The sequence below is a fragment of the Hyaena hyaena genome, unplaced genomic scaffold, assembly GCF_003009895.1.
Source record: "Hyaena hyaena isolate Hyena2069 unplaced genomic scaffold, ASM300989v1 scaffold_8, whole genome shotgun sequence".
Classification (NCBI taxonomy): Eukaryota; Metazoa; Chordata; class Mammalia; order Carnivora; family Hyaenidae; genus Hyaena; species Hyaena hyaena.
Window position 1 is genome coordinate 994,936 of NW_024080640.1, and position 23,458 is coordinate 1,018,393.

At 44.3% G+C, this 23,458-nt stretch overlaps 1 protein-coding gene across 2 annotated transcripts in view; it reads right to left on the bottom strand.

The window, feature by feature from the left end:
• The window catches only part of GRM8 (glutamate metabotropic receptor 8), a 747,950-nt gene extending 738,843 nt beyond the window's left edge, over positions 1 to 9,107 (bottom strand). For both annotated transcript variants that reach the window (XM_039243493.1, XM_039243502.1), the window contains exon 1: positions 8,598 to 9,107. In XM_039243493.1, coding sequence (XP_039099424.1) covers positions 8,598 to 9,107 — 510 coding nt within the window. The remainder of the gene's footprint in view (positions 1 to 8,597) is intronic.
• Positions 9,108 to 23,458: the final 14,351 nt, after the last annotated feature.

Here is a 23,458-nt window from a genome sequence, read left to right on the forward strand (position 1 = left end):
CCTGTTCAGTTTCTCTGAGGGACTCTGAGCTAGCTCTGTGGGTGTTTCTGATTGGGCCTCTGGATCACCACCCCTATCGCTGTGCTCAAGTCTCTCATCAGTGTCATCCATCTGGTCACAGCTGCATGCAACATGGCTGGCCTCGATGTGGGGGACGGTGCCAGGAAGAAGTAACCTGGAAACCTCCAGTCCCTGGCTGCCCACCTGCCCTGGGAGTCTCACTGTGCCCACATGACTCCCCTTTCCCTCCTGCGAGGTCCCAGGCTTACATCTTCCTAAGGTGTTGTCCGGCCTGCTAGGAGGGAGGTCAGCCTCTTTGGTGATGTCATGTTCTCCAAATTCCTGGGGAGCAGTCCCGCCCTTGGGATTCCCAAGGACCTGGACTTGAAATCAAGAAGGATGCACCCATATAGGTAGTGCTCCCGAGACACCAACAGACCTAAGGACCCCATGTGGTGGCACCTGCTGACTTAGCCCTGGGGTCTGGCTTGGCTGGAGACTTTAGGGACAATTGAGTGAGGGAGATGGGGTAGGGGCCAGGTTTCTCAAAAGGCAGAAAATCACAACTGGGTGACTCAGTCAGTTAAGCATCAAGCTCAGTCAGTTAATTAAGCAACTGACTCTTGATTTTGGCTTAGGTCATGATCCCAGGGTTGTGAGATCCCACCCAGCATCCAGCTGCGTGGAGCCTCCTTGAGAGTCTCTCTCTCCTCTCTCTGTCCCTCCCCTGCTTATGCTTTATCTGTCTCAAAAATAAATAAATAAACATTAAAAAAAAAAATAAGGCAGGGAATCAGACCTGTGCACCTGCCTCAACGAAGCCTTTGTTACCACAGGCAGGAAGGAAGAGGTCCTATAGATCCTTTCCATCTCGGTCTCCTGTATCAGTCTATCCTGACTCTGAAAACCTAGATAATAAAGGTAGGGGGAGAGGGGGCAGGATAGGGGCTTCATTCTCCAAGATTTGGTTTCCTTTGAAATATTCTTAGACCAGGGCTTGGGTTGAGGGGAGCTTGGGGAAAAAGAAAGACTCATCTGGATGCTCTTCTCCTAGTTGTTAACTGACAGGCTTTGTCCAGTCATTCCACGGTGACCTCAGAGAGAGGCCCTCCCTGACACCCAAGCTCATGCTCTTTGTCCACCTCCTTTTTCTTTATGACATTGTTACTGTCTACATTTATTTGTACACCTCATATTTCTACCCCCACCAGAATATAAACTCCCTGAGGACACAGACTTTTTCTTGTTCCTTCTCTATCCCCACAATGAAGATTAACCTTAACCTGGCATATCATGGCTGCTTCATAAATATTCATGAACAGAATGAATAAATAGATAAATAAATAGCATCCAGTCACAAGCCATTCTCTTGGAAAGATTCCTCACTATTTTCAAAACAACCTAATTATTTAAAATACTCAAAATTTAGGCATTAATCACTTCGTAAGCTCTTAAGATATCTTCAGAATTCACTGTAGGATTTCAGACTTTATAGAGCTAGAAAAAAGGAAAGTAAGATTAACTTAAATTCAGCAAGTTTAAAATCTGCTCCACCCAACAAGAGTCATGATGCTCCTTCAGTATTTCGAGCTCATGACCCCTACATTGACTCTGTTTCTGATTGTCATGAAGAGGCACAGTCTATGATGTGTGCCTGTGAGTCTGTCTTATAGCAAGGTGTTTTGGCAATTCAACAAACTCACTAATTTTTTGCTTCAAAAAGGGGCCCTATGATTCCAAAATTCACTTGAGACCTTGTGTTTTAATGAACCTCTAGCATTGTTTTAACTTTTTTTCAAATGATAAATGACCTTAAGAAATCAAAGGAAAGTATGGGGTGCCTGGGTGGCTTAGTCGGTTAAGCGTCCGACTTTCGCTTAGGTCATGATCTCACGGTTCGTGGGTTCAAGCCCCACGTCGGGCTCTGTGCTGACTGCCAGCTCAGAGCCTGGATCCTGTTTCAGAGTCTGTGACTCCTTCTCTCTCTGACCCTCTCCTGCTCACGCTGTCTCTCTCTCTCTCTCTCTCTCTCTCCTAGAAATAAATAAAACGTTAAAAAAAAAAAAAAGGTTTCTAGTTCTCAATCCTACACAAATATCAGAATCACCTAGCAATTATTTAAAATACACCAATGCCAGCCCCACCCCAATTTCACTTGTCTTAGACAGTTTGAGCATCCTTTTTTTTTTTAAGCTGTTCAGGTGATGCTAATGTGCAGCCAGCATTGAGAATTACTGCCACAGAACTATATTAACCAACATGGAAATGTTGCTGAGATATATTATTCCATGAAAAAAAGCTATAAGACATTTCTCTTTTAATAAAATTATATGTCTCTGTATATAATTTTACTAATAGATATATGTGTTTAGATGTGGTCTCCTTCCATTTTACACTGTTTACTTATCCATTGGTTAAACATTTCAAAATGAGAATGTGCTCATGTCTTTTGCTTATTAAATTTTTAATTTAAAAAACTGTTTAGAGAAAATGGGAATGTGTAGGAAAATGAGGAAGCACATGAAAATAGTAACTCCCAAAATATATTATGTCTCCTTCTTTCTGCCCTGCTTCCTCCTTCTGTTCCTTTCTCTCAACGAGTATAAAAGTAAAACAAATAAAATTCCATTTCTGTCCTATCTACCCAACACAGATTATTTCCAATGTTTGGGACTGGGAGAGGGAGAGAGTACAGATGGAGGAAGTAGAGAGGTACAGTTCATTCATTCATTCATTTAGCAAACATTTATTGATTCCCAGACAGGTCAATGCTAGGTACCGGAAATAATAGCAACAACAAGAGATCCACGCCCTCATATATATCATAGATATATCCTGCCCTACTGGAGCTTTGTTACACATAACAAAGAAACTCAATCTAGCCAAGAGAAGTGATCTACTTCCCAAAGTAGATATAGACCTTCATCCTGGAGTTAAGGGTAGCCATTAAGGAGTTTTAAGAAGGGAACTGACATTACCAAGTCTAGATTACATTATATTTATGAATGAATATTTATTATCTGACTCCAAGTTGAAGTGCCAATAACCACAGGCAATGCCCACTTCCCCCAATACTCTCACTGAGAGCCACTATAAGAGAGAGTACCTATCATCTCTCATTTGAGGTGAGTGGGCTCTTTACAAAGTTAAATTAGAGCTTTCTACAGTGACAAAGGATTGGCTTAAATTTATGTTTCAATTATTTGCCATCAAGTAACATTTAACATGAAATGTTAACTCCTGCTGAGTTTATTGATTGGGTACATATACCTGTCCATCTAACTAAGATGAGCCTGACTATGGCAGATTTACTTCGTCTGAGTTTACACTTAATAAAGTCCATTGTATGCAATAAATAACTCGCAAAATACTTGCCTTTATGGAAGTGGTTGCTACCATTCTTAGGGTCTCTTGGAAGAAAACACCTTTGTAAACATAGCAAGGTAGGGGAAGACTTCCAGGGTAATTGGATATTTCACTGTACTTCATTTACTTAACATTAAAGTCAATTTTAGCCATTTATAACCAGAACACTTGCACATGGAAAGAAATTATCCCACCCACAAGAGTATTTCTATTTAAGTCTCATTTGATTGCTTTGTGAAGTATATACTAAAGACTACTTAACTACCCTTCAAGAGTAGAGAGTTCATTCTCTAGGTAAAGTTAACTAGAAAAACAAGAGAGAGAGAAATTATATCTGACATTGTCCTTTAATTACCCAGATGCAACTACATGGACATTAATGTGAATGGTTACCTCCAAGCATCAATGTTATTTTTAACTTAGAATGTTCAATCTTTGCTCAAAGTAAGTATATCATTAGTGTTTTGAGGAGCAAAATTGCTCTAATTTAAAGGTGAGGGCTGGAAAATATTCTAGAAAAGGGGGGAAATCTGAGCTCTTTATAAAACATATGCAAATTCCTCAAAATTGCTTTTTTAAAAAATAATTTAAATTATGGGTTTCTCAGTCAACATTTCCAAAAGGCCTCCTCATTCTTTTTAATTCTTTCCAAACTATACAATCTCTGAGAGCTTGGCCCCTCTTTTCATTGGTCTCTCTGCAATACAAGAGCCACTAGGGTGACATTTTCACCTCTAGATATGTAGGATGAAGCAGTTCTGGGTTTGCTATTCTGCAGTTACATGTCACATTATCGTAATTGATACTACTATTATCTAAAACTATTAACTTGCTATAAGGATTAAACAATCACTTAAGTGACCACTCTGCCACCATATTAACCCATACATGACATGCGTCTGTTTTAAGGTACAGCAGTGCTTCTAAAAAGTTTAGATCATTAAAGTCTTCATCTGTGGCTCTCAAACTTGTTTTCACTCCCAACACACCTAAGAAATGTAAACCACTGGAATCCATAGAAATGATTCCTAGGGAAGGAGTGGGGAAGGGGAAGCATATACTCACACACTGGGTCCTGTCATTTGAAAAGCCTCTGAGTTGGTTTTGATAAGTCAACACACCCCGTTGAGGCTATAAGGAGAGAGAGCGGTGTGAACCTCACCTCATGGGGATGAAAATCACTGGTTTAGCAGTGCATTCATTGTCCTGTGGGCAGAGGCCACAGGAAGCTTCCAGCTCAGCCCCATGTCCAACTTTCCTCTGAAGTTAAAAAGTCTGATTTTTTTTCATTAGTCTCTAGGTTGTGGTAGGAAGATTAGCAAAAATAGGACAATATCTCTTCCCTCTAGAAAGGAGTAGGGCCAGCTGTACTCTGGGCAAAAGAGGTGGCCCCCCATGAGGTATAGTCTCTGGTACAGGAGCTAAATGAACCTCTCCAACAGATGCCTGAACCCCCTTCACAAAGACAAATTATTTCATCCCACTGTTAGTGATCCTGAAGAAAATAGAATCTTCCTGGCTTAAACACGGACCTACTGTATGCAGATGACTGATAATACATAGCTCCTTTCCTGAAACCAGGCTTTGATTAGAACATAGAAGGATACAGAGTACAGGAGAAGCTGCCACAGGAGGAGCAGGCTGAAGCAAGAGGGAGATGCCTGGAGGCCTTTGTCTCCCACATGACTTAGCCCTGGCAGATACAGCAGGTGAAGACAAGGCTATTCCGGGTTTGTCCGAGAGAGAGAGAGAGAGAGAGAGAGAGAGAGAGAGAGAAAGAGAGAGAACTAAGACATCTACATATTACTTCCAATTTTAGCACAAGTATTTTCTACACAATTTTAAAACAGGTTCTGGCTACACTCTAAAATCTTCAACTAATGTTTATTGTTAAGCAGGACATTGGGTAAACTCATTAATTAAGGCCCTGTTTGCATCTCTTATTATCACTGTTAATTGTTTGTGTGTTTTCAAACCAAGATGCTCTATTTCTTTTAACTTCATTAATTTAGGAATAAGTGGCAATATATTGACATCTGTGCATCTTTCTTAGGTTCAATGGGTCTTATGCTGTCCTAAAGGGGCCCAAGAACCATAAAACTGTCTCAAATGTTCACTTTTATTCAAATCATAGCATTTGGTTTAATCATGCTACTGTTTTTCAAAAAGAAATTATAAGCCAATTCCAATGCATTAATTTGTTAATCATTCCTTTGCTAACTATTCTAATATTACATGGAAATCCTAACATATGTGTTTAAACAGAATACATTCACATATAAAGTGAAGCATTTTCTATTCTAAGAATGAATATCATCATTTCATGATTAATATCAGTGTAGAGTGCTGACTGGAGGCCTCACATAAATCATCAAAGTAAATTAAAGTAGCAAAACAATAAAAGTTACAATTATCAAGTTCATATTCATGTGGTTCTAGGTTCAGCTGGAAGATAGGCTGAGCACCTACATTCTGTCACTTACTTTTGAAAGACATTTTTCAGGCCCCAGTAATTTTATTGATAAATACATTTGCTTCCACATAATAAATACTCACACTGTGCCAGTGACCTGATTTTAGTTATGATATTTACCACAGCTAACACTCTGTCCTGGCTAAATGTCACCCACTCCCTAAGATTTGGTCAAGGGTGGCAAGAGTAGTTCTCTCATGTGCTGACCACTGTCTTAAGAGTTGACCTGGAGCACTGGACTCTGCCCAGAGAATCAATGGTAATTCTCACACCTAGTCAAATATGGTCCCTCTGGAATTATCCAAGACAGTAACGAGAGAATTGGCCAGCCAATGAAGGAAGAATGGAGCAGAGGGAAGGGAGGTTGAGACTGCATAAAAACAAAACCCACTCTTCAGATGGCCTGAAGGTTCCTTCAGCAACTCAAGGAGGTGAAGGACATAGGCAGGTAACAGTGGAACCCTTCACCTGTATTTTCTCATTAAATCCATCCCAACACCTAACACAATATTATCCCCATTTTACAGATAAGCTGATTCTATAGTAAAATTAATGTATACAATCTTTAAAATGTTCGTATAAGCAATTATGACCAATACCCCACTCCTCAAATCCTTGTCTACTTTTGGCTGGCCACCAGACTATAGGAAGGAGATAGGATTCATAGGAATTATGATGGGATTGCAGGGAACCAGAATTAGTGCATAAGGGGAGGGTAACAGAAGGCAGGGAGAAGATGCTCATGAAGGTTTACCTCTTCCCAAAAAGTGGGTGTTGTAAAGGAAATAAAAGAGAGTGATGAAGAGAGAGAGGGAGAGAAACCAACAAACAGACTCCTAACTATAGAGAACAAAATGATAGTTACCAGAGGGGTGAAGGGAGGGTGAAATAGATGACGGGGATTTAAGAGCAGTACACTTATCATGATGAGCCCTGAGTAACATACAGAATTGTTGAATCACTATATTATACCCCTGAAACTAATATTATACTGCATATTAACTATATTGGGATTAAAATTTAAAACTTTAAAAAAATAAACAGAATAAAACAAAATAACATAAAAGTGGGTATTGTTGAGCCACAATCTCTGCGTTAAGAACAGAAAAAAAAGATGCTTAGGAGCAACTGGGAAGAGAAATCAAATCAGAGAGGAAAAAGATGCTGGGAAAGTAGCTGAAACTGGATACCATTACAGAGCACAAAATGGCATACAGCTCAGAATTGAGACTTTGAGGAGAAATTCTAGATCCCTGGATGTGGTTAGAAATCTGGAAAATCTGTCCAGGCAAGGGGTCAGCTAGCCCAGGAGAAATTTTTCTAAAAATGACAAATTAGAGCACCTTTGGCTGGCTATTTTAATCTTGTGTCCTTCTCATTGCCAAAAGGCTCTTCCTAGTGTCCTTCAAAGTGTCTCCAGCATTCCTTGAAGCCTGATTTGTGCCTCTTCAATACTCCTTAGACACAGAGAGCTTCTGCTCAGTATCCTCATTTCAGAAAATTTCATCAGTTTGAAAACAGTCATTAGGCTGCCTCTTAGCATTCTGTCCTCTAACTAAAGGGATTCATACAGAAGCTGGACTGCCACTTAGGGGGAGGTTACAAAGAGGATTCCAGCATACAAAGGGAACCAGACTAGATGGTCCCCCAAGATATTTCCCAAACCAAGAGCATCCCAAACCAAGATGATTCAATTCAATTCCTGTCATTTTTTTTGTGAGGTAAGCTTTCCATCATTTATTTCATATGTGGCACTGTATCTGTCACCTGTCCAATTTCTCCATACTCTTTTAATACCTTTAAATATGATATTCACAGAAACAAGTTTCTTACAATATAAAAAAATCCCCCACTAATTCAGAATAAGTTGGAAAAGTCATGTCCCACTAAGAAATCAATGAAAAGTATTTTCAATTCAAAAAAACATCTACTATAGAACACTACATAATGGATATTGATAAACAAAATGAGAAAGTTAATGAAAGATGGTGAGTTACAGCAACTGTATTTTTATGGCACTTTATACTTTAAACAGTATTATTCCATTTTATTTTGTCAATTTTATTTAATATGTAAATGCAATTTATAGGTAGTAGATTATCAAACCTATATCAGAAAAACTTGAATTATTCTGCTAAACTTGAACTTTTAACTCAATATGAATTATATATAATTATTCCAAGTCTGCATCAGAGCAGTCTGAATTAATGAGGTTCTTCTCTATTGCAGCTATTATAAACCTGACAATTTTATGGCCATGTTATATCCCAGGGTGTCATTCCCATCCACACATTAGTAATAAATACTGTTTCTTCATACAGGAACTTTTGTCATAACAGAGCATTCCACTTTAAAGAAGCTTCACCACGTAAATTATCTTATATCTCAAACACCATAGAAATGTTTTATATGAAAAATGTGCTAAGATTTCATTGTACTCTCTAAAAATACTTGCTTTGACTTAAAATGAACATCAGTAAGAAGTATATCCCAAGATGTTAAGGACCCAACATATCCCAGAAATTATCACCTGTTTGTTCAGGGAGAAGAGAGAGTCATAATTAATCCAATTAAATAATGGAACTAAATCAATACATGTATAAACACAGACACGGAATCCTCTGTTTGAGCAACCTGGTGACCCTGAGAGGGTCTATGAGCATCTTCACCATGTTCACATTCTTCTTAAGCCTGTGGTTGGAGTCAGAACAATTTACTGTCTTATCACAATGATCAGAAAGATGATGCCTTCACCTACCTTAAAAAGTCTTAAAATGTTAGCAACCATGATGGACACGGAGCTTGCTGCAGCACCTATGACACCAGAAATCTTGTCAGGCTTGGTGAAAATGGGTGGATCTCCATTAGCACACTTCACGTCAGAAGCGTCTTTCTCTATCAATGCCTGCACGAACGTTAATGACTGCTCCAAAGCATACGTGTCCCTGGAGCATGTGTCAAGGATCCGGACACCCAGAGTAATATTGGAGAGGAGATCAGGGTCCTTGTTAATCTGGTCGATTGCATAAAGCATGGCCTCCAGTCTGTGGATCCCCTTTTCCTTCTTCAGCTCCCCACAAGGTACCCCTCTCTCTCCCTTTGCATGGACAGGGAAGAGGCCCCCCAAAATGATGTCCCCATCCACTCGTATGGAATGGGCGTACTCCTGGCTGTGAGTTCTTTGCATCATTGTGAGGATCCAGTAGAACTTGGCGGTCAGGAGGAAGAAACAAGGGCAAGAGGCTGATCGTTTTCCCTCGCATACCATTTTCTCCACAGGTGGTGTTGCAACCCAAGACCCAAAGTTTATTCTTGCCACAGAAGAAAGGGGACCACCAGAGGCTGCACCTTCTGGAGGCTACCATCAGGGCCCATGGGGGAAAAGGCTCTGTGGGTTTTAGCAAGTTTTCTTGATTTGAATGTCACAGTGAATTTCCATCAGACCCCTAAGGTTCAATTTTATTTCCATATAAAGTCAACTTGCCTGGAATGGTGCAAAAATTAGAATAACAGCTGAGGTTCTGAAGGTGGGATGAGGTCAACAATTCACGTCCTTGAAGTCAGCCCTGTAGCAGAATTATTCCTGGGGGGCAGGGGGAGGGAAAAACAGGGTTCAGTTCAACGGGTCTACATGTTTCATATTTTTAAGCCCTGTTTACACCAACCTCTTTTTTTTGTTTCATTTCCCCTATTCAGTGAGAAACTAATTTTTTTGTCCCCCTATGATTTTGAACACCTGGCTGCACTGCATCCCAACAGAGAGATTGATGACACTTTCGGAGCAAGGGAAAGAAAAGTATCAGAAACTAGGTTGATTCTCCCAAGCCAGAAAGTATTTTTATTTACCATTTTATTTCAATAAATCCAATTTCCATGAGGGTAAAAATCCTGTGAATGATGGCATTATTTCTTTTCATATCTGCTTTTACTTTTTACAGCTGTCTGAATTTAGCATTTAAATGTTGTCCACAAAATCATAATGAAAGTTTATTTTCTGTGATGTATTCAACAAGCCAGTCATCTGTTAATTTCATTTTTTGGTGCCTCAGATTTTCCAGTGTGAAAAAGTGATTATTTAATCTCAAAAAGGAAGGAAGGAAGGAATCCAAGGAGTCCAAAATATATAAGGTTTATAGCTTGTGAGAAGATTTAACATAGAATGTCAGCTATTTCATATAAATTATCTCATTGTTCTCTAATAACAAAACAAAGACTTGAAACTGAAACACACGGGGAGGGTATGTGTGAAGATATTTCTATAAATTTGTTGGGGTGGAAGCAATGGGTATGCTTATAGTTCTGAAGAAAACATTCTTTGATCCTAAATCAGTAGGAGCAAATCAGAGCTGGAGATCAATTGAAGAGCTTCTTAATTTTGTCTGACTCAGTGGGGAAAACAGTTATCTCATCAAGATTAGAAACCTAAAGTGAAAACATCTACCAGCAAATCTATAGAAAAAGTTTATTCTAGGACCTTCAATCTTAAAGTCCATGAGATTCTTTCAAAGCACTTTTGTGGAGTTTTCACTGAAAGCAAGAACTAACTTAACATAAGGTAATCTGATATTTGAAACATACATATAATTAATAAACAGCACCAACTTGTTTTGGCAGGATAGTTAATCGAGGGCTCATTTCTGATGTATGTATGTTTGAAGCCTGAAATTTTGACAACTCTCCTCTAACCTAGCCAACCAACATCTGGTTGTATTTTCCATTCACTTGTTTAATTTCCAGTTCATAAAATTTTCGTTCCACCGTCCCTGTCCCAAAGGAAAGTATACTGACTCTCTAGAGGATAACTGAACATATGTCCAAAAGCCTTCAGAGAAAGCTGTACTTTTTTCCCATTTCAGATTAGAGGAGGGGGCTCATCATAGCCCACTGCCCTGGATTTCTGAGCATACACTTGGAGTACACTCAGAAATATAGCCAATGGCCCATTCTGCTGATAGGGTTCTATTCTGCCTACGACAAGCATCCCCTGCCTCCAGGCACACTAAGCCCTAGATTCCCTCTATTCTGCCCCAAAATACTTCGTTGTCTTCTGATTTTTCTCACCACTTGACTGATATCCCCTCATGCTCAATTCTCCTAAGCATCTGCTTCTCCCTCAGAAAATCTGTGATTTGACAATAGCCTGATCTCAGGCATTACACAAAAGGAAACACAAAGTCAACTTGACTTCCTAGATAAAACCATTTAAGTGAGGGGCCATAAATTACATCAACCACCCATTAAGAGAGTAGGATTATGTTTTACAGTTTCACAAGGAAGACTCATTGTAAGACAATAAAGCCTCGTTAACTCTGATCACTAATTCAGAGCTTGAGACCAAGTCCACATGGCCAGACTGACCCTTAACGTATCCCTCCTGACAGAGCACAGAATAAATGGATATGTGGAGGATAAATGTTCAAGGGGAAAGAGAAGGGGAAGGGCACCTGTTGTTCTCCAAAGACCAGCCTTCCTTCATTACACCAAGCCACTCCTAAGTACTTAAGAGAATAAATGGTTTTCAATTATACAAACATAAAAACAGTCCATCTGTGAATTACAAATCATCCTTCCCTGCTCCTGTGGCATTAACCTAGTTCCACTGGCTGTACAGTCCTGGAATTAATAAAATTGAATTTCTTGGGGTGCCTGGGTGGCTCAGTTGGATAAGCGTCCGACTTAGGCTCAGGTCATGATTTCGCAGTTTGTGGGTTCAAGCCTCACATTGGGCTCTGTGCTAACAGTTCAGAGCCTGGACCCTGCCTCGAATTCTGTCTCCCCCCCTCTCTCTGTCCTTCCCATGTTCATGCTCTGTCTCTGTCTCTCAATAATAAATTTTAAAAATAAATAAATAAAATTTAGTTTCTTATAGAAGTATTTGTGTTTGTAAGAATTTCTAGTCTTTTTAGCATTTCATCAGTCTATTTAGAGAGTTAAGTTCAGGAAAGGTTGAGGATGAGTAGCAGTGAGGCAAGAATTCGTTTTATTTAGTGGATGAATGCATTTATGTGGAAAACAAGGGGGTCCATTTTGGTTATTATTAATTGGACAGCTCGCTTGAATTTTTGCTTAAGTTCCCTTCTCTGCAACATAGAATTATTAGCACATAACCTCTCTAAAGCTTGGCTTTCTTGTCTATAAAGGGATGTCAGAGCCTGCCATGCAGCACACACAGGAAACACAGTCCCTGGCACAGGGCACATGCGCAGTAACCGGGAGCTGTCACTGCTGATCTAGTCTGTAACTCATTTGCCACAACGCAGAGCGACTTTTTCTATATTTGCCTAGTTGGTGAGGCTTTTACTGAATTTTGTCACTTTAAAATTAAAATCAGAACTACTTATAAAATACTGAAATATTTCAGTTATTTCAAAATCTGATATGTTGTCATAAAAATCACTCTCGACAGCTGAAAAGGTTCAGTTTCCCTTTTAAATTCTAAGGAAAAAAATCTATTTCAAAGTTTGTGGAAAACCACATAAATTCCGTTTCATTGTATAATCTTACATTGTCTTACTCTTAAGAAATTCTTATGAGCTTTAATCTAAACCCATCCTACTCAATGAATTTTAAAGAAATGATGACCTTTTTCTACCACAGAACTAAATAGCTCTACTTCATGCTCTGTGCTTGATTTAGAATAAAACAGTTTTTCTCTCAAACGGACCTTCCTCTGGGAATAGGTACAAACTTCACCTGTACTGATGAACTTCTTCAAGGAGATGTGAGGTCTTCAGTCCTGAAATCAACTTCAGAGCAGATGCCTTGCACTATTTCTGAGCCCACAGGAAGGGCTTCAAGACCTCTGAGGCTGAACGATTAACCCTTGAAGCCCCTCCTGTTCATTCCTTCCCAGCCTGTCTTAAGTAAAAGGAACATCATACATCATTAGCACTTTGCCAACAGTCCCTGCTGGCCTGGGGAGAAGACCTCTGGCTGGCACTTGAATCTGTGACTTCCTAAGAGTGCTTTGTTTCCTAAAAGGCCAGCATAAGGACAGCTTCTCTTTATTTTGTACATAACTTCTCTTATACCTAAGTCCCAAGTGTGTAACACAGTGGCTCATGAATTTTCATCTGCCCATCATTAGCTTTGGTAGAAATGAGAAAAGGAGGCCCCGAAAGGTTGAGTATGACCCAAAGCCCTGAGCTACCAAATGGCACCACAATCAAAATCCTCAGGCCCCCAGGATGGGTCTTGTCCTTCAGAAAGCCCTCAGTGCTACAGAGACTGGCTGCAAAAGCACCCATAAGGATGCAAGCCCTCTCCCTCCACTGAAATCTTACAGAAATGTGTAGATCTTCAGCAGTTAGCCCTTTAAGAAAAATAATGTGCTAATTGGGAGGAGACAAAATCTGGGGGCATTTCCAGGGCAGGGTAATTTCCAAATATCTCAGAGCATTGAGAATATCAAATATGGTTTGTCCAAAACTCCGTTTCCAACCAGGTTTCCTGGTGAGCCTGATGCCAATGGGAACAAACTCATCATCCCACATGGGACCCATCAGGTCTGTCATCATGTCCTCCTCCAGCACTTGGCAAGTGCTTTTAAGACACAGTATGGTAAAATCCTTACTGAAGAATATCATTAGCCAAGAATTGTGATTTTTTACTCATAAAAAGGCCAAACAGCATCCCTATGCTGGATTCCATTCAGCTCTTTAACAAAAAGGTTAAGCTGAATATTGTCATCAACTCAAAATGGCAAATCTAGCAGTTTCACTTGAAACTGTCCACACTTGCAGCTCTTTTAGGTTGCTTTAGAAAATGCATCACATTTGTCTATTTTCTCCCATGCTACAGCATGTGTGCATGGTGCTGGAATCTTGGGGGGATGGGTGCCCCAGAGCGCAGATGGGCCAGACAGAGCCCTCCCCTGTCAACAGACGCCTGGAAATGGATCCTTGTTTGACAGTCGCTGGCTGGGGACACTGAACATGTCACTTCACCTCTGTGTGCTTCCATTTCCTCATCTGTGAAATGAGTGAGATGGACCATATGATCTCTAAGGTATCTTCCAGCTTCCCGTTCTGAGATTCTATTATTTAATAATAAGAGAATGAGATTATACTCAAACACCAGAGCAAGGCTTTGCCAGCTGAACACAATAACTGATTTTGTTTGCAAGCTGAGTGACTTTTTCCCATCCGTGAGAGAGGGTTGTGAAAGCTCTTCTGTACAAGCAAGCCCCATATTAAGAAAATCTGATACATGAGAAGCTCAACCACTAAACAGATAAATTAGAAGGTGATTATTTGCATTACAAAAGAATTCACCACAGGTTTCCCTTAAACAGCTAAATCCCCCATGCATTTAAAATGCAATCTGATTTAGTAGAATTCAATTTGTACAGTTTTTTTCAATAGCACAGCTATTGCATAAAAAGACCACAGTTAAACTAATGAGAAGGCACTTTTGTAGTATGCATCACATAAGAAAAGAGAAAGGAAGTGAAACCAACATTTATTGAAAGCCCACAGTGCACCTGGAAACTCATACACATGATCTCATTTCCTTCACAAAATACACCTCTAAGACTGGTATCACGGCCCCCATTTGGGATATGACGAACCTAAAAACAGAAAGATTGTATGAATGTGTCCAAAATCTTGGGCCAGAATTCAAATGCAGAACTGCTGCTGTGTTCATTCCCTTATTCTATGCCCCTTAGGTTCAAGAGACCATGATGGATAATGTGGACATGAGTATGGTATCCTGGGATCCAAGAGGTCCCTGATTCTAATCCTATTCCCCTATACTTGCTATATGTCCTTGGTCAAGTCACTTAACCTGGGACTAGTTTCTTTGTTTCTAAACTGAGGAACAATTCCTGGCCACCTCCCAAGACTGTGAAGTCAAATGATAGAATAATGTACATAAAAGTATTTCATAAACTGCCAAGTGCCATAAGAATTACATGGATACTATTAGTTTAACAATCAGTCCTAGAACTTCAATATTTTACTTGTGTTTTGTGCTTAGAAGACCTGGAAAAACCACTTTGTCATCAGACCCACAGCTGGCCAGACCCTAACAAGTCATGTGTCTAAGGAATCAAAGGAGACCAAAGGAAAACTGGAAATAAGGACCCAAGAGGTAAAGTTAATGGAAGTGCAATATCTGACCTGGAGAACTGAAGGTCATGAACACTTGAAGCATCAAAAGGGCTATTCTGAGGAAGTGGTAGTAAGATATTCTTCAGCAGTAAAAAGAAGACAATGGTAATCCTTCCTAAGTTGTATATAGGATATAATGCACAGCTTCTAACACGAAGGTCATTACCACTGGAAGTCAGCTAATAGATTTCCATCTTTAGACATAATCTTGCCTGGAAAATGTGAAATTGGCAACACACATCATCTTCTTGGGCTCTCCTATACCTTCCCACTTGTGCTCACCTGTTCCTTCCTCTCCCAGACCTGTATCTCCTTCCTCCCTCAGGACTGAATGTGTCCTCAGGTCACACTCTTAACACCTGGTTCTCCCATTACTTTGGCCCTCCCCAGGGGGTGAGGTGATTCATTAACGGGTATCAAAACCTAAAGATGTATTAGTGTCATTGGCAATTGGAACATCTGCGTTTATAAGACAATTTCCAAGAGATACATAGTTTCTTTACCAAAGAAATTATCTCTAATAATGTTTAAGATAGGTAATGTAACAAACAAGCCAAAGTCAGGAGTTACCGTGAATCAGGAGCCTCTCAGCACTGTCCCTCGAATCACTCCAATAGCAATGTCTACCACTCAAAAGGCAGGTCTTGGGATAAGAATACATCATGCTCAAGGTTCTTAGTCAGTGAGTTTGTCACAACTTGTCAAAGCACCAGGTAGAAATGAAAATCAAAACACCTCTCTGAGCCAAGAAAAAAAGGAAGGAGGAAGAAAGGAAGGGAGGAAGGGAGAGGGGAATGGAAAGGAAAGGAAAAGGAAATCAAATCTAAATTCAATTCCTAGCAGACAGAAAACCTGTTCTTATGATAGACACAATGTGAACCAGCTGACCCTCTGTTCACATCCTCTCCTGGAATAACATGGCATGACTATCCCACCTGAAAAAAACTACATATGTGAGTCTGATGCTGTACAATCAGGTTCTATCAAGAAAACAGCAACAGTTTTCTGAACCTTTGAAAGCCAGCCGATTCTACAGACATGGTACAAGCATGGAGATGTGACCAGGTTTTTGCTATGCATCCAGTTGAAAGATAAATACATGTAGCATCAAGATACTGGGACAGAGCAACTTCACTTCCCTGACTAACGGCAAAGTCCTCTTTATGTTGGGCACTCTAACTACAGAAGAAAGAAACTTAGAAGGAAAAACATCATTGCTACCACTACAGAGTGAGCAAAAGCCTGTGTGTATATGGAGTGTACTGTGCCTCATGCCTAAAGACAATGGAACATTGTTACACAAAGATTGGCACACAGTGTTGCCAAAGTGAATGTCAGTGTGTTGTTCCCTGCATAAATACCAATTAAACAAGCCCCATAGCAGCTCCAACCTGCTCAGCTAACTTTGAAAAGAGTACATCTCTCCACACCTCTAACTTTCTCTTGTACTCATTAGAGATCAAATCCTCCTTTTTTCTATACCTTTTATATTGAGATGTTTTTGGAATTATTCAAGTAGTAATAATTTGCAAAGAGAGCATGGTAGGGAAGAACTAGCCAGCACAAACCAAATAGAGCCTAAATAACACCATACAGCTGTGTTCTCAGCACCTTTTTCTTCATTCTGGGTAAATCTCCTAGAGAGCTTCTCCTGAGCTATTGCTCCCCACATCCCTGATTTAAAAGCAAGAAAGCTCTCTCTTTATCTCAGGTATGATGCAACCTGTAGTTGACTCTGAAATAGGAAAATTGCATTTTAAAACCTTACTTCATTTTCCCTATTGGATAAGGCTTTTCTCTTCAAAATTATCAGATCACATATTTTCAGGAACCAAACAATGAATTGCACACAGCTGATTCTGTCTCCTACAGAGACTTTTCAAGACATTATTCACAAGCAAGTGACCAAGGTAAACTAAAGTGGTTTCTGTAGCCATTTGCAATTATTGACAAACAATTTCATAACGGAAAATGGAAATTACAGTCAAGTGCAATAAGCTGTTTATCCAAGATCTACCTGCTGGTGGCTCTTTTTTTTATTTTTTCTTTCAAGCAAAATACAAGCTATTATCAGAATGCATTTCTACTGTTTATGATATTTCTTGTCAATATCTCCACCACCAACCCTGTCTTCCAGTTCTGTTAAGTTGGCAGGCTTTGTATTCAATCGCGGTAGCGGCAGAGATGGTAGCTTACTCCTGGGTGTCCAAGAGACTCCCATGTCATCAGGTCTGTGGGAAAGGATCACCCTCAAACGGCGAATAGGGCATTCCCTTCCAAAGCAGGACTAGCTTTGGGACTGAGGGCTTTGGGTTACTGCAGCTGGCTGGTGGGTCTATTTTCACCCCCACCATCCCGGGAGCACAGACGTTCTCTGGCCCCAGGCCCTACAATTTGGGCCACTAGGGAAACAATTCTTCAGAGAAACGTGGGGGTGCCGTCTTGCGCAGTTGAGCAACTCTCACACCCCTCTGCATTTCATTTGCGCCAAGGGAGCATGTCAGACAAACGGGTTTTTTGTTTGCTTTTGGCTTTGTTTTTGCGTGTGTGTGTGTGTGTGTGTGTGTGTGTGTGTGTGTGTGTGTGTGTGAGTGAGATATCTTCACCAACTGTAAGAACCTCAAGGGATCTCTGAGCTGCTGGGCAGAGCAGATGGGCTCGCTACTGGCGTGGCTCAGAGGGTTCTCTACCTGCGTCTCTACCTCTACCTAGATCTCAGCCGGCAGTCACTCACCCCGCCCCCGCTCCCCTCTTCCCAGCTGCATCTTCCTTTTTCTTCCCAGTTCCTTCGGCTGTTGAACCCGGGTTCTGGGTAGAGCCCAGTGTCTTAGAAGTACCTGGTTTCTCTTGCCTTTCCCGCCCCGCTGGGGTATTCCCGCGCCGCCCCAGTCCCTTCCCCCCCGGAGCGCCGGGGAATTCAACCTCCCTGCCGGGCCCGGCGGGCGCGCCTCCCCCACCCCACGCCCCACCTGGCTGCCCCACGCGCCCACGCCCGCGCCGGCCCGCGTGAAACTGGGGCCACGCTGGCCTCGGGTGCTTCGGAGGAGCTGTCGGACGCATTTGCCTTTGCTTTTTAAACTCAAGACCTCGAGACCATTCCTCCTTCACCTCTCCCCCACCCCCAGGGCAGGGAACTCCAGTGTTTTCCCGAAAGCCACAAAAGGGGGGGTGGCGCGGAGAACCCCAACCTCGCGGGGCTAACTCGGAGAACACGAACTCAAGGCAAAGGTGCGGGGATGGAGGGGCTCTCGAGAACCCCCAACCCACCCGTTTCTCTCGCGACTCGCGCCTTCCCTGGATCATGGTTAGACATTCATCCAGCCCCACTCTCGAGAAGGCGGGGGTTACCCCAACTCATCCCGGAAGCCTCTAACTTCGGAAATCCCTCCCGTTACATTTGCAGAACGGAGGTACCTCGTCATCTCGGCGGGGCAAGTCCAGATTCCGCCAGGGCAGGTCCAGGAGGTCACCCAGGGCAGGCAATCTGAGGAAGAGCGCTTTAAAATCCTGCCGCCGCACGCCCCATCAGAGCACCCTAGACCCTCCTGCCCCCTAACCGACACCCTTCAGTCTCTCATTCGCCGACTAAACTTTTGGGGGATCACATCTCCAAGCCTTGGGAGTTCCAAGCTAAGCCTTCCTCTTTTCTGAACCTCTTCACTGGAACGTAATCATGGGAAGACAAGAGGGGTAGCTGCCTTGTTCTTTGCAACGTAAAATCAACAGATACCCAATCAAGCTCCAATGCCCGGCCAGCCCCTCGCCCCCTGGTGCCCAGTCTCCCTCGCCCCCGTTCCCGTCACCTCCGCCCGCCACTTCTCTCCCAGACTCCGGTGTGCAAGGCCATGTACTTGTGCCCAGGAAAAACAAATCACTAAAGTGATCGGAGAAGAAACGGTGCACCTGGCTGTCCACTGAACGGTTTTAAAGGAGAAAACGGAAAGGGGAGCCAAATAGGGGGGAATCTCCTTTTTCCGCGAGCACCATCTTTGGGGGGAGTTCGGGGGTGGGGGCGCTTTTTCCCCGTGGTTCGGCACTTGCTCCGCTTTTTCCTCTTTCTGCCGCTCGGCGCGTCTTACCCTGCTCCCCGCAGAGGGCGCGATGAGGAAGCCCGCGGGGGGCCCGCAGCTCCATGTCAGCGCCGCCGCCGCCGCCGCGCGAGGCAAGCACCGCGGCCGCACTTGTGGCTGGTCTCTGGGCTGAGGGGGCTGAGCTGGCCCGGCCGGCGCCAAGTGTCTTCCATGTGAATAACAAATACTCCCACCCGCGGCCGCGATTGGTCTGCGCGCGGCGCCTCCCGATCCTCCGCCCGCGGCCATTCACCCGGCGCGGCGCGGGGAGCCAAGGCCGGGATCGCGTCCGGGATCGCTACGCTTCGCGCCAACCAGTCACCTCCAGAAGCAGGAGGAAGAACCCCGAGGGGCGGGAGCCCCCTGGATTTCGGTGCCTCTGGGCGGCCCCGGAGCGGGCAGGCAGAGGGACGCTCGGCCGACGGATTCCCCTCCGCGCTACATCACCTCAGCCCGCAGCGATGCCGGGACCAGAAATGTCAATAGTTCTGATAAAAAAAAATCACCCCCACCCGCCCCGCCCCCAACAAAAAAGGGAGGACTCAAAGACGGGGGTGGGGGAGTGGCGGGGAGGGTAGAAGTGCGGGCGGAGGGGAAAAGGAATATGGCTGTGAGGGAGCTGAGGAGCTCCGACTGCCAGGCGAGCCCGGACCCGCGCGGGAAAGCGCCGCACGACGGCCACGCGGAGCCTGGAGTCAGGACCTCGAGCCTGGGGTCCTCCTTGAGGAGCACAGCTCCGAAAAGGGTCACCGTGAAGAATACTTGGTGGATGGCAAGTGTCCCGCCACACGCTTTCTTTTCGGGGATGCTCAAAGTAAAGCCCGCCAGCCGCGCAGTTCCCCTGCAAAGTTTACCTCACGCGGCGCCGCCGTTCGGCCATTTGTCCTGCCCGCAGCTCCGGCGATCGTCTCCCCCACCCCTGCCCCCGAGGGTTTCGGGGGCCGCCTTCTACCGAGCCCCCGGAGCTCGAGCATGGACATAAGACGGTCCCGCTGCGGGCACGGCGCAGGAGGGGGCGCGGGCGGTCACGGGGACCGTCGTGGTATTGAGCCGGTTCTAGCAGCCGCAGATGCGGGGCGGGAAACTCCTGAGGCGCCGCGCGACTCCTCGGTTTCTGAGGGGGAACCTCGGGATTCCCTTCGCCTCCAGCCGAGGGAACCCCGCGGGCTCTACGCGCACAGTCCGGCGGCCCTCCCCTGAGTTCTCGCCGAAGGAACCGCGCACCTGCCCGGGCGCGCGCCAGAGGGAGCCCTGGCCTCCCGGCGCCGGGGGAGCGGCGGCCGGCGCCGCCTTGTGTTGGTGAGAAAGTTCCATCTAGAGGCGGCCGCGCGCCACTGCAGCCGACACCCCAGGCCCCAGTTCGCGCCCAGGCCGCCAGGTGAGCCTCTCCCCGCCGCCCGGTGGGCGGCGTGGGAACGCTCCGGGACGGGGGACGGCCAGTGGGAGATAGGGAGGAAGGAGAATGTAGGACGACCCCGTGCAAGGCAGCCACCTTCCCCCATTCGGCGTCCCTGCAAGGAATTTCAGCTTCCTGAGCGAGCGAACTTCATGAACATGGCAAGCATCTTGCAATATCCTGTGTATTGCTTATCCTGTTCGGGCCTCTTTTCATTCTCACACCAGCTCTGTGAGGTGATCGAGATAATATATTGAGTCCACTCTACAGATGAAGAAGGAAGCCAAGGCTTAGAGACACAGCTGGAAAGTACTGGAGCCAGAAATCAAAGCTGCCTGGCTTCCAAACCCCATACACACTTCCTCCAGGGGGTTGTTGCTTTTCCCAAAACTGGCATCGGTGTGTGAAGCTTCCACTGAGGAGACAGCTGTCCCTCCCTGTTTCATAAAGTCACCCTCTTTGTCACTTAGAAAAATCTACAGGTTTCCAGCTCAGGAGAACTCTTTCCCCTTTCACTCCTTCCCCTTCTTATCCCTCCCCCATCTTCACATGAGGGCGGTGTGATTGTAGAACCATTATTTTATGATCACAGCCACCTGGAGGGAAGCAGGAGGCTTTGGAGAAATAAGGCTGGGTCCCCGTCCTCAAGTCCCTATGTAGGGAGGCTCAGTTCACTATGAATGTATAGCACAGCCTGGAAGGGAGGGACCAGCAGACTGTACAGCCTGGAGCAGAGGCGGTGTTGGGAGAAGCCCTGATACAGAGATCAGATTAGGAGCTGGCGGGGCTCCTCATCACATGTCTACACATGAATTCTGGGAGACTTTCTCCAACAGGCAGGACACCCTCCTTCTCTCCCAGAGGTGTGAGTTCTCACCCAGCAGCCCAACTTCTGTAGTAGGCAGCCCACCTCACCCCAAACTGCAGACTGGTGATGCATGTCTTAGCAGTTAGCACAGGTAACTTGGGTGTATGAGTCTCTCTCTCTAAACCCTTTACTATGTGTGCATAGTAATACATTTGGAGGGTGGCGACATCAAGGAGCCGGCAGGCAGGGCAAGCCTAAAAATACTCTGAGCCCACAGAGCTGCTGACCACACCATGATCTTCAGGGCCTGCTAGAGGCCAGCTGTGGACCAGTAGTTGTTGCGCCAGGGCAAGCCAGGAGGACAGCACCCTGGCACTCCAGCGGGCCCTTTTCAGAAATGAGGACAGCATAGCTGGTTGTGGCTTTGGAGGCCTGACAAGGCTGTGAGCTGCTCAGGGGAGAAATGCCTACTTTTCTCCTTTCCCTATTGATCGTCACCTGCGGAGAACTGCTGTCCTACAGGCACATCACTGCCTCTATTTTTCTTATAGGCATGACTAAGTTGCTTTTTGTTTTAAGTTTATTTATCTTGGGAGAGAGAGAGCATGAGCGGGGGAGGGGCAGGAAGAGAGAGAGGGAAGGAGAATCTTAAGCAGGCTCCGTGCTATCAGCGTACAGCCCCACTCGGAGCTCCATCTCACAAATTGTGAGATCATGACCTGAGCGTAACTTGATAGCTTAACTAATTCAGTCACCCCGGTGCCCCTCATTGCCTCTTATGGTGCAGCCCTCTGAGAGATGAGCAGAATTGATCTCCCCTGGGGAATATTTGTTGTCCACCATATTCAATTCTTGAAACCACATTGAAACCGTATTCAATTCTTGAAACGCAGAATGAGACCATCATCCCAATTCTACATGGAATCTGACCAATAGAGAACAGATCCATTATACATATTCCAGAGTGTTTTCAATGAGTTTCTCTGGTGGCCCCAGAGCAAGCGACTAAGCTCATACGCAGGTTATAATCTACCCAGACTGACAGAAACATCAGGGCAGAGGAAGAGGTCATCTCCACGAGTCCTTGGTCCATGTCAGTTATATTCACACAAAAAAAGGCTCTAGAATGTCCAACCCCCATTCATCAAGCTCAAACCTCATGGCTCTGCTTGCCCCCTGCTGTAGCCTGTGTACGAGGAAAGTGTCTAAGCCCAGGCAGTCCAGACAGCAGGTAATTCCAGAGCCATCCACCTGGTCTCTCCTTGGACTATCACACTATGATATGAAATGTATCTTCAGAAGGTGTCTGACCTCATCAACCATCCCACCCCAAATATTTATGCAAGCCAAATATACTTCCTGGTGGTTAATCCTCCAAGAAGATTTGCCTATAATCTTCTCATTTTCAGTTGATTTAAAATGTGAGAAACTGCCCATGTGTTAGAAAATGCAAAAAACAATGCCATATGTTTGGGGTCCATTTAACTCAAGCTGTGATATGTATTCCACACATGCAGATTTATGCCACAATTCCTGCTTTGGGGTAATCATTAAGACTCGGAACCTTTGCAGGCTACTCACCCAGAAGGAATATTGACAGCATGAAGCTCCCACATGGAGCAAAACTGACAGGGGAAAGTGGGAATGGGATCTGTTTCTTTTGGAAACTAGACGATATTTTTCTTGCTAAACCATCTGCAAGTGGTGGTAAGTGTATCATGTTGGTTTTGCTCAGTTTATTAAAGCACTGGCTACTGGAAGCAAGATCAGACATGTGAGACTGATCAGGCCAATGAGCTGCATGACAGTCATGTGCCCCTCACCCTCACAGTCAGCTCCCACCTGTGTGTAGGAGTCAAGGGAGGGAGTTCCTGACACAGTACATATGGCACAGTGCACATGAATCCCTAACTGGCTTCATTTGGGTTCCCCAAGAAGCACAACCTGAGACAAGGATTCAAGGGCAAGTCGTTTATTGAAGAGGTGAAGGAAGGCCCAGTAGTCAGGTGGGGAAGTGAGCCTATAAAGGGTGCATTATCAAGCCAGTTACCACTGTGGGCCCATGGAGCTTAATACCAGTGGAGAATTCTGGAAGCCAGGGTAGAACACACACCTGAGTTGCCCCAACCAAGGGGTAAGGGAGCTATTCACCGACTCCTGTTGTTGGTAAGAACAGCTCACAGATGGTATTAATTTCCAGCAATTTCAGCCTACTACATGGGTGGTGGCCAG